Genomic DNA, 11,656 nt, shown 5'->3' on the forward strand with positions numbered 1-11,656 from the left:
GGCCAGAGGACATTCTGCATGCATTTCCTGCTGAAGGCACGCTTGCTGCATGGAAGGAGAGTGTCTAGCAGCTGAAGTGCGGAGAGGGGGAGAAGGGGGGTATGAAGCAACATGCTACACCCAGGGAACCAAATGCAGGGATACAAACCAGCTAGAGCAAACGTTTCTGGACAGTTGATAAATGAATCCGCATGACCCTGGGTCATGAAAGAACTTGGGTACCAAGCCGAGGAACTTGGCCTTGAACCTGAAAATGAGAAAAGCCACTGGGGCCAGGATGCCAGGGAGGAACAAGGCAAAAAGCTCACAGTGAGGCGGGGGTAGATGGAAAGGGGTACCCTCACAAGGCCATTGCATCCTTTTTTGTTGTTATCATTGGTTTTTTGTTGTTGTTTTGGTTTGGGGTTTTTTTGTTGTTGTTTGCTTGCTTGTTTTGATAAATCTGGCAAACCTAGATTCAGGTAAAGGGTCTAGGGAACCCTTCCTTGCAGGGATGGTCAAGGGAGGCACTGAGCCCTGCCCCCAGGCCTCCCAGGAATGAGGGCTACCCCTCCGCGGTAGGCTTTTTGGAGCCTACCTGAAGCCCAGCCCAGGTGGACAGGTGAAGTATCCCTGAGATGCTCTGGCTCCAACATGCCGCCTGAACTCACAGCGAGAGCTGAGAAACACACTTAATGTAAACTACTCTTTATTAGTTGACTTGTGTGCCTTCCTCGGGCAGGACCCAAACCACATCTCCCAGCCTGCCGTGCACGGGCTGGTCCATCCAGAGAGGATCCTACACGTCACAGCCATCCACCCAGTCGCTGAGGTCCTTTCCCATGCAGTGACGCTTCCAGGCGTCCCTGAGGATGGAAAGTGGGCAGCGGAGAGACCCAATCAGCTGCAGCCTGCGTCCCTGCTCAGAGAAGAACAGGAAGGAGCGTGGGCTCTGAACCGGAAATCAGGTAGGGGGAGGGGTTAGCAAGGAAAAGAGAAGTAAACTCTGTTAACTAGCAAAGAACCCCACAGAAGAAGTAAAAAAAAAAAAAAAAAGAAACAAACAAACAAAATGGTCTAGCCGGTGTGGCTCAGTGGTTGAGCATTGACCCAGGCACCAAGAGGTCACCGGTTCGATTCCCGGTCAGGACACATGCCCAGGTTGTGGGCCCAATCCCCAGTGGGGGGCATGCTGGAGGCAGCCAATCAATGTTCTCCCTCATCGATGTTTCTATTTCTCTCTCCCTCTCACTTCCTCTTTCTCTAAAATCAATAAAGGGGGGAAAAAAAAGAAACAGAATGGCCCTTAAAAATAGTCATCTCTATGGTCCCCTTATTTTCCCAATGGATTACAGAGCACTTTGCTCAAGTTCACTCAGTGACAGAGGCCTGGAGTCCTGCAGGCCAGTCCAGTGCTCTTTCCACACATCATGCTGCTCCTACAGACAGTGATGCCCCCTCCGTGTGTCCAGCCCGTCATAGTTTACATGCACTGTGCAGGCGTCCCCCTGAATCTGTCCCCCACGTGGCCTTACATGGCAGATCAGGCAGATACCATGTTTCCTGTATTCCAAGTGAAGAACTGAGACCGAGATGCAAAATTACTTGCCCAAGGTCCACAGCTAGTAAATACGAGAACTGCACGCACGCCCAGTTTTCCTGGGTCTTCCCGTTGTTGGTAAGTATAGTTTGTAGACTCAGAATCCTTGCGTTGTTCCAGCGTCATACTGGCATTTTGAAGAAAATAAGCAAGATCCTGGGGTGCTGGGGTCCCGTGGTCCCAAGTTCTTAAGGGTTCCAAACTTTGATAACTAGTATCCTTCATGATGTCAATGTCAAAGAGCCCGATGACCAGGAGCGTCCCTAATAGACCCCTGTTGCCCTATCAAACAAGAGCGGTCTACTGGCTTCTCGGTCTCTTCCAGTAGACCGTGAGCCCCTTGAGGGCGAGGACTCGGGTCTCAGCCAGCTCTAAGCCCAGCACCCAGCACAGAGCAGTTCTCAATGAGCGCACATGGTCCACCTTCTGGGGCCACTTCCTATTAGTCTCGGCCACCTCTGTGGGGTTATACTGCCATGAGCTTCCTCCTGCTGTACAAAAGAGAGTTGTCCTTTGGTTTAACCCAAAGCGACCTGTTCCTTCTGTCCTGGGGTGGCACCCCAAGGCCTCGAGACCTTGGACTCCGGCCTGAGCGGGCACTCACGCTTCCTGACTGTACACGTGCATTATGTCCTCTGGGCCCGCCTCACTCCAGATCCGGTTCCTAGGGCTGCCCTGTTCTCAGCCCAACAGGTCTGCAATGCTGGGCCATCGGTGCCCATCTCAGGCCTGTCTTTCTTCACAGTCATGTTCACCTCCTCCTCTCCCTCACTGACCACATGTCACCTGCCCCTAGCTCTCGTTCACAGCCCCGCACACCCAGCCCTGCCCCAGGCCACCTCCCGTGCGCATGTCCTAGTGCAGACCCTACCTCTCACCCAGACGCCTGCAAAGTCTCCTCCACTGGTCCCCCCGCCTCTAGTCTCTCCCTAGACCAGTGGTTCTCAACCTTCCTAATGCTGCAACCTCTTAATACAGTTCCTCATGTTGTGGTGACCCCCAACCACAAAATTATTTTTGTTGCTACTTCATAACTGTAATTTTGCTACTGTTACAAATCGCCATCGGAAATATATGTGTTTTCCAACGGTCTTAAGCGACCCCTGTGAAAGGGTCATTTGACCCTCAAAGGGGTCGCAACCCACAGGTTGAGAACCGCTGCCCTAGACATTTGGTGCCTTCCAGTCACTAGACCGGCCTTGTCACTATCACATCGGCCCGAGGTTCTGGTTGCACTGGCCATCTGGAGTGTTTTACCTTCCCCACACTCTGCCCCTTGCCGGTCTCTCATCCAGAAATGTGAGTCAAGGGAAGTTGGACACTAAGTGAAACTCCCATCAGAAGAGTCTGGGAAGCTGTTGGGCCACCGCCTCAGAGGACCCTGTGTGAACCAAAATGCCCCATCGATGCCCATCCAACTCCCCTGCCTGTGCGGAGGGCTTCCCATCTTGTGAGCAGGCTGACAAGGTGAGGCTCCGGGGAATCTATTCCTCTGTTGGACACTGCAGGCCTTTAAGTAAAAGTTAGTTTAGACAAAGATGCCATGGTTGAAAAACAAAAGAGGTTTACTAGCCCAGCTGGTGTGGCTCAGTGGTTGAGCATCAACCCATGCACCAAGAGGTCACCAGTTCGATTCCGGGTCAGGACACATGCCCAGGTTGTGGGCCAAATCCCCCACATGTGGGGGACACGCAGGAGGCAGCCAATCCATGTTCTCTCTCATCGATGTTTCTATCTCTCTCTCCCTCTCACTTCCTCTCTCTAAAATCAGTAAAGAAAAAAAAATTTTTTTTTTTAAAGAGGTTTACTGGACCCAGATCGAGTGTACCTGGGGGCAGGCATCTCAACACAGGCAAAGCTCGGAAGAGCCAGGCTTGGCCATGGCCTCCGGTGAATGGCCTTCCCTCCCTGAAGCTCAGTGTGTTGTCTATAAAAACTTCAGTGATCGTAATCCCGACCCCCGAAAGCTGTGCGGGTTAAACTGTGAAGCTATGGAATGGTGCCTGGGGGCACTCTGAAAAGGCTGGTTCCCTGCTGCCGTCCACACCTCCTTGGGGGCTCCAGCCCAAGTTACTCACCAGCTGCGCAGACCCTGGGGCTGTTGACTTATCTTCATGGCACAGAGAACAGCACTCTTGAGGTTAGGATTCAGTAAGTCTGGGTGGGAGGCAGAGAAGCATGAGGAGGGAGCAGGAGGCAGAGCTGGACATACATGAAGAACGTGTCTGTCTGTCTGTCTGTCTCTCTCTCTCACACACACACACACACACACACTCTTCCATCCTGAGCCCAGCCGACCCCTGTCTCTGGACCCCTCTGGAAACACAGGTATCTCTCTGTCACTTTTGTCTCTTATGAGAAGCAATCCCTACTCCATTCCCCTAGCCCTCAGGACAGTCTCCCACAGGGGACCCCAAATCAGATTCATGAAGGATGGCCCTCCTCACTCGCCCCATCACACTCTCCTTGGTAGGGCCAGCAGGATGTAAGGGGATCCCCACTCAGAGATGAAAGATAGAGGAGCAAACAGAACCGGAAACAAGCCTAGGGGTGCGGCCGGGGGCAGCCCCCAGGCTCGGGCCCGCCTACCAGTGCAGTATGTCCCGCACTGGTTGGCGGTGTTTTCCTGGAGAGTTTTGCACCACTTCCGGCTGTTGATCTGGAAGATGCCATTGTTGGTGCTCCCATCAGCTTCATGGTCCACAGCAGCTGAGTCGAAGCCACTTGTGAAATAAGCAAGACAGAGCCCTGGGCAGGGTGGAGAGAGACCAATGGGTCACGTGGTCAAGGCCAACCCAGCACCTTGGAGCCCCAGCTCCTGCTTGGAGATGATCGGGGCAGAGGCCCTCCCTCCTCTTTGACAAACGAAGCCACGGAGGCTCAGAGGGGCAAAGTGACTCACTCAAGGTCACAAGCGTCAAGACTGGACCTCGGACCTCCCGCCCCCAGGCCAGCCACCTTCCTGTGGCCTCACTGCCCTGCCCACAGGGAAGCCCAAGAAGGGTTTGTGGGATGAACGAATGAGAACCAAATCCTTAGGGGCAAGACTAGGAAGATGCAGGTGGGACTCGAAGCAGGGCTGGAACTGGAGAGAAGCAAGTCCAGCCCCCCAAAACCGCCACCAGCTGGAAGGGTTTGGTATTACTGCTTTACTCAGCTTGCCCTGAACTTCAGGGGGGATGTCTGATCCCCCTGCCAAGGTTAAGATTAGGGTACCAAACTATTCTGTTGACTTCGGCAGTGGCAGCAATAATGGGGGGATTCTGATTTGGCTGCCCATCGCCAGCCTACGGTATATTTAACTCATCGCTGGGCGTTCTCTACCTGTGGTGGCATATAATTCTCGTTTTACAAATGAGAACGAGGATTAGAAATCTCCTGAGGCCACACCCTTGAGTGAGGAGGAGGAGGAGGGAGAAAGAGGTGGGGGGGCAGGGCCAGCCAGAAAGAGGGGTCCTCACAGTCAGCCAAGCTGTAACCCCGGTATCCCTCCAGGCCGAAATCCTGAAGCACTCTGAACAGCTCGCAGCGACTGTAGACCTTGGCTTGGCCGGACGGCAGCCAGCAGCTCAGCAGAGAGGCCAAGGCCAGCAGCATCACCCCAGCTGGGCACAGCTGCCTTCTGGGAGCCCCGCTCCTGGCTTCCATGCAGGGTGCAGAGGTGGAGCCCCACCACTCAGAGCTGGGCTTAGAGATGGCAGGCAGCTCAGCAGCCCTGGTGGCCCCTCCGGAAGGCGAACCCTTGGAAGAGGGAGAGAAACAGGCCTGAGTGCACCTGGGGAGTGGGAGGAGGCTCTGATGAAGCCTCAGCCGCACCCCGAGATCCAGGGGAGGACTCCCGAGGCCAGCGCCTCTCCCTCCCAATCCTGCTTGGCACCACCCAGTCCCAGAAGCTGAGAGGAGGGGACATGGGGGAGCAAATGAACATATTTTGAGCTCTATACTCCACACCAGGCATCACTGAGTCCTGAGGCCTAAGATTTCACAACTAGGAAGGAGCGACGTTTGGGTGGAGACCAAAGTTGGTGTGGACCCAAGTCCTCCTGGGGTATGGCCGTGAGGGGTGTTCCCGAGGGCACGAGCGGGCAGTGCCATTGGTGTAAAGCAGTCACTGAGCCCAATGGCCAAGGAAAGTCTCTTCCAGCACGAAGCCTCCCTCTCCCGGCCTGAACGGCAGCAAGAACACCTGCTGCCTGCTGGGTGGGGACTGTCCTTCCCCCACACACAGGTCCCCACGGCCATCCTGAAACTGCACGCCCACGGCCTCTTCCAAACCATCACTTTGCCGACGCTCTTCCCGCCTTGACACTCAGCCCATTTGGTTTGCCCTCCAAGCCCCTCACGGCTGGTGGGTTCTGGAGGCCAGTCCCCATGTCGTGTAGGACACTCACATCTAGCTATGACCTCCCCCTCCACTCTGCTCAGCCACCCACTCCCATGGCCACACCCCGAGATCCAGGAGAGGGCTCCCCAAGGTCACCCCTGCTTCGTCATCACCCCACCTTCCCCCAACTCTGCGACTTTTTGTCTCTTCCTCTCCCCGACCACGCCTCGGACAAACCTTGCCACGTCTCTCATGACCTCTCCCCCAGCACACTTTCCGTCCACCTTCATAGGGTCAAAAAGCAAAACAGTGGCACAGCCTCAAGGTGGCCGTCCCTGCGAAGCGTGGCCTCCACCTCCGCTAGGGCTGCTAGTCCCTGAGGACGGCAAGGCTGGCCGTGGCCGTGGCTTTGAGGTAAGACTTGGGTTTGAAGCCCCCCTCTGCGGTTTACGACATCTCTGCCTTCAGACACTCCCCACGCCTCATTTCTTCATCCATGCAATGAGGACACGAACAACATCTGCCTCATGAGAGTGTTGAGAGAATGAATGAGAAAGTGGGTTGCTTGTTGTTTCTCTTATGAAACACTTCCAGCACCCGCTCGCTTGCCTTGGTCAGCTTTCTCTCTCTCGTTCCCCTCAGAGGGTATTCAAGACCCTCACTGCTGTCCTCGGCTGCCCTCCCTGCACCATCTGCCAAAAGACCTTACCTTCTGCTTCAGTGAGAGCAAGGTGCTCACCCACCACACGTCCTTCCTTTCTGCCCTCGCCCCATCCCACTTACAAATGCGTCAACGGGCTCATGTGCCCTCATACACCCCTGTGGTGTGAGCAGGAGGTGCCTCTACATCTACCAAGACCCGCCCTTCCCGAGGTCTAGATGCCACCCTTTCCCATAGCTAAGCCTTGTTCCACTGGGTCACGACCTCCCTCAGCACCGTCAGCTTCTCCCTCTACCAGCGCCTCTCTGTCCGCGTGCGTAGACGTGCTGAGGTCCCCAGCCGGTAAAATACCTTCCCTTGATTCTTGTCGTTATCCATACAGACCTGTCTCTCTCCCTGTCTTCGTATCGAAACTTCGAGTGGGAAAACGACCCTTTTTCTCACCTCCCCTTTGTGTCGGAGCTGCACCGCCACCGCGCGCCTGGAAGCTGCTGCGAGGTGCCGTGGACCCTGGTCCGCACGGGGGGGGGGGGGGGGGGGGGGGATAGGAGCCCTCGGCAGTGCTTCCCACTGTGGACCTGCTCGAAACTCCTGCCTCTCCCGGCGCTCCCTTTGCCCAGGGTCTCTCCTTCCTCTCGGACTATTGTTCTCATTCGCTTTGTGGAATCCCCTTCTGCCCAGGTCTGACGCTGCTGTGCTTCTCAAGCCTTTGTGCCTGCGGCCCTCTTCTCTTCCACCAGGACACCCCCGGGCAGCCCTGCGGGTCACCGCGTCTGCCCCGGGGCAGTGATATGTGCGGTGGCCGCGTGGATGTCTCCGCTCGGGAACCCCAGTCGTCGCAACATGAGCAGGTCTAAGACAGGAGGCCTGGTCCCGCTAAAACCTGCTCTTCCTTACGTCTGCCCTTTCTTGGTGGCAGATATTCTGGGTTTTAGACCCAGGATGTTCTTCCAAACTAGAAATACGGCTGCCCTGCATCCCGCCTTCTCTCCATCACCCCGTCCTTCACCCGCCCCAACCAAACAACCCCGAAGCGCCGCCGATTCCACTCTTCCTCCGAGACCACGTCCTCCCCTTGGCTCAGAGCAGCGTCGTGGCGCGACCGTGGTCTCCTCGTACCCAGTCCCGAGTCTTCTTCCGAAGTGGTCTACGCATGTTTACCAGCATACGTTTTTAAACAAAAAGCCCGTGACACCCTTTGATAGCTCCCTTCATCAATGCTCCTAAACATGATGCGCAGGGCTGCCCCGGGGACCCCTCCCCCACTTGCATTCGAGGTTCCAGGTAACATCGTCTTGGTCAACTCACGCTGACCAGCCGTGTAGAACAGTCTCTCCTTTCCTTTACATGGCTAACTCTTGCTCATGCTGCAAGGGTCCCATCAGAGACGAGAGACGAGTTCTCCGGCTAGACTTTCCCGGTAGGCCGCTGCTCCCCAGCACCCCCAAAGCACCCTGTGCTTCTGTCACACTAGACTGCGATGTGTCCGTCTTTCCCACCACAAGGCCAGCTTGCAAAGAACAGTGGCTGTCTCATGTGTCGTTTATCCTAAGGGTCAAGCAGAGTTGCTGGGGTGGAATGGCTGTTCAGTGGTGCTTCTGAAACCGAAACACACTGAAGTCGTGGCCACGGAAGTATGAGCCCTTCCCATCAGCATGTGGGAAGGAAAGGGAAGAACACAGCTAGCCTGAGTTCCCCAAACCTGGCAGACACTGTGCGAGCCTTTCCCGGATGTTCTCCAACTTAATCTCGCCTAATCCTCTCAGCCATCTAAGGGGGCCAGGGTTGTAATCCCCAATTTATAGACGAAGTAGCCAAGTTCACTGCTACACAGAGACTGGTTTTGATTTTTTTTATAGCAAAGTGACTTGAAAATAATTTTATCCTGAGCATTTCCCAGCGGGTCTAGAGGCACAAGGCTCCCTTCTCTCTCTGGACTCATCCTCTGCCAGCCCGGGATGCCCCCACCTCTGACCCTGCCCCTCACGGCCAGCCCCGCCCGAGGACCTCGTCAGCAGCAGCAGGGAGACAGGGAAGGGGCTCACTGACCAGGGCCGTTCCCACCGAGCTGACAGCGGTGACGATGCCGAAGCACTCCCTCCGCTCAGGACGCCGCCTGGGATGCCCGCGGGTCCCCAGGCACCCAGCGTTAAGAGAACGATGAGGGCGGGCAGACTGCACTGACCCAGGTCCTTCTGGAACTCCCCAGTTCTGTGAGCTCACCTTCTAGAACCATCTCTCACCCACTGAGCTGGGACCAGCCCCCCTGAGCCCCTCTGCACACACACATACACACACACACACACTACTTTGAAGCATGACTCTCCTCCTCCCACAGGTCCTTCAGGTGATTGCCCAGCAATGTCAGCGGGTGCCCCCTGCCTCCCCAGGCAGCCTCTCCGACTGCTGCACCCCTTTGACTTAGAGAAAGTTCTTGAACGCTGAGCCATACCCACCCCCTTCTCCACCTGGATGATGACTGTTCAACGTGGACAAGCCTGGAACAAAGATGACGCTGTGGACCCCAAAGCTTGAGAGACACAGAAGTGAACTGGAAAGGCACATGACAACCGTGCCTGTGCCCACAGGGGCCCCTGCTTGGAGCGTGAGGCCGGCACAGCCTTGAGAGCACGGGCTTTGCTGTCAGGCTGACCTGGGCACAGACACAGGCGCTGGGGACTGCCAGCAGGGTGACCCAGAAAATGTGATGTGACCTCTCAGTTTCCTCCATTCTCAAATAGCAATCCAGTTCCTGGAATATCTTTGTAGATACTCAGTATTCGGAGTCCTCAATACGTAGCAGTTACTACTGAGAGCACAGGACAGCTACTACCAGGAGCACAGCTACTACCAGAAGCACAGCTACTACCGAGAGCACAGCACAGCTACTACCAGGAGCACAGCTACTACCAGGAGCACAGCACAGCTACTACCAGGAGCACAGCTACTACCGAGAGCACAGCTACTACCAGGAGCACAGCACAGCTACTACCAGGAGCACAGCTACTACCAGGAGCACAGCACAGCTACTACCAGGAGCACAGCTACTACCGAGAGCACAGCACAGCTACTACCAGGAGCACAGCTACTACCAGGAGCACAGCACAGCTACTACCAGGAGCACAGCTACTACCGAGAGCACAGCACAGCTACTACCAGGAGCACAGCTACTACCAGGAGCACAGCACAGCTACTATCAGGAGCACAGCTACTACCGAGAGCACAGCACAGCTACTACCGAGAGCACAGCTACTACCAGGAGCACAGCACAGCTACTACCAGGAGCACAGCTACTACCAGGAGCACAGCACAGCTACTACCAGGAGCACAGCTACTACCAGGAGCACAGCTACTACCGAGAGCACAGCACAGCTACTACCGAGAGCACAGCTACTACCAGGAGCACAGCACAGCTACTACCAGGAGCACAGCTACTACCGAGAGCACAGCACAGCTACTACCGAGAGCACAGCTACTACCAGGAGCACAGCACAGCTACTACCAGGAGCACAGCTACTACCGAGAGCACAGCACAGCTACTACTGAGAGCACAGCTACTACCAGGAGCACAGCACAGCTACTATCAGGAGCACAGCTACTACCAGGAGCACAGCACAGCTACTACCAGGAGCACAGCTACTACCAGGAGCACAGCACAGCTACTACCAGGAGCACAGCTACTACCGAGAGCACAGCTACTACCAGGAGCACAGCACAGCTACTACCAGGAGCACAGCTACTACCGAGAGCACAGCACAGCTACTATCAAGAGCACAGGTACTACTGAGAGCACAGCACAGCCACGTATACAAGTTAAGTTACACCATGTGCCTCCTACCTGCCTGCACCCCACCCCCGACCGACTGACCAGGTTCAAACTGAGGGTCGCACAGCCACATTTTTCCTCTTTTAAAATGTTATTGTGGTACAAACACTCACCATGAGAGCTAGCCTCAAGCAACGTTTAAGTGTACAACACAGTGTCGCTGAGCCTAGGACAGTGTCCTACAGCGGATCTCACAGCTCACTCCTCTGGCTTACCTGAAACTTCACGCCCGTGTGTTAGTAACTCCCCGTCCTCCCTGCCCGGCCCCCGCCACCGCCATGCCACTCTTCGAGGCGCTGAGATCCTCATCTAAGTGAAATCGCGCAGTATTTGTCTTTCTGTCCCTGGCTTATTCCACTGAGCACAATGTCCTCAGGGGTCACCCATCCATGTTGTCGCATACTGCAGAATGTCCTTCTTTTTTAAGGCTGAGTAGTGTGTGTATCAAATATACAACTTCTTTATCCAGTCTTCTGTCCTGGACATCAGATTGTGTCCACATCGCGGCTGTCGTGAATAATGCTATGATGAACGTGGGAGGGCTAGGATCTCTTCAGGATCCTGATTTCAACTCTTCTGGATGAAGATCCAGAAGTGGCATTGCTGGGTCGTATGGTAATTCTACTCTTGAGGGTTTAAGGAGCCTCCATTCAGTCTTCCATAGTGGAGCACCATTTTGCACTCCCACCAAGAGTGTGCAAGAGTTCCAACTTCACATCCTTGCCAACAGTTGTTGTCTTGGGGGTTTTTTAATACACATATAATAACCGTCCTGACCAGAGTGAGGATATCTCACTGTGGTTTGCTTTGCAGTGTCCTAATGATCAGTGATGCTAAGCACCTCTTTTCCGTATGCCTGTTGGCCACTGGCACGTCTTCTTCGGAAAAATGTCAATTCGGCATCAGTATCACTTAAAGGCTCCAAGACGACTCTGGTGTGCAGCCAGGCTTGGGCCTTTGTTCAGGGGAAAGAACTCTGGACTCGAGTTAGATTAATCCGAGTTTACTGTCTCGCTCTGCCCCTGCCTGGCTATTTAGTCTTGACAAGTGAACCTCCATTTTCTCATCAATAAAATGGAGCTGGGACCCTGCCCTGCCCACTGGGACCCTGGTACTTTGTCTCCCCAAGCCTCGCGTTGCTCCTCTGTTAAGTGGAAGTAATCCTCCCTCCCTGTCTCAGAGCGTGAAGATGCTGACCACTTAGATCCATCCACTTTCACTGATGCTTTTATTGTCTGGCCCTTGGTGGTGATTCTGTCTGGTTGA

At 54.9% G+C, this 11,656-nt stretch overlaps 1 protein-coding gene across 1 annotated transcript; it reads right to left on the reverse strand.

The window, feature by feature from the left end:
- Nucleotides 1-778: 778 nt before the first annotated feature.
- Nucleotides 779-5,286, reverse strand: SPACA3 (sperm acrosome associated 3). The gene is made up of 4 exons (XM_036269796.1): nt 5,041-5,286; nt 4,169-4,327; nt 3,658-3,736; nt 779-845 (listed from the first exon to the last, which is right to left on the reverse strand). The coding sequence occupies exons 1-4, from the start codon at nt 5,225-5,227 to the stop codon at nt 779-781; spliced, it is 492 nt and encodes a 163-aa protein (XP_036125689.1). The 5' UTR covers nt 5,228-5,286.
- Between the last annotated feature and the right edge of the window lie 6,370 nt (nt 5,287-11,656).

The sequence above is a fragment of the Molossus molossus genome, unplaced genomic scaffold, assembly GCF_014108415.1.
Source record: "Molossus molossus isolate mMolMol1 unplaced genomic scaffold, mMolMol1.p scaffold_m16_p_19, whole genome shotgun sequence".
Taxonomy (NCBI): domain Eukaryota; kingdom Metazoa; phylum Chordata; class Mammalia; order Chiroptera; family Molossidae; genus Molossus; species Molossus molossus.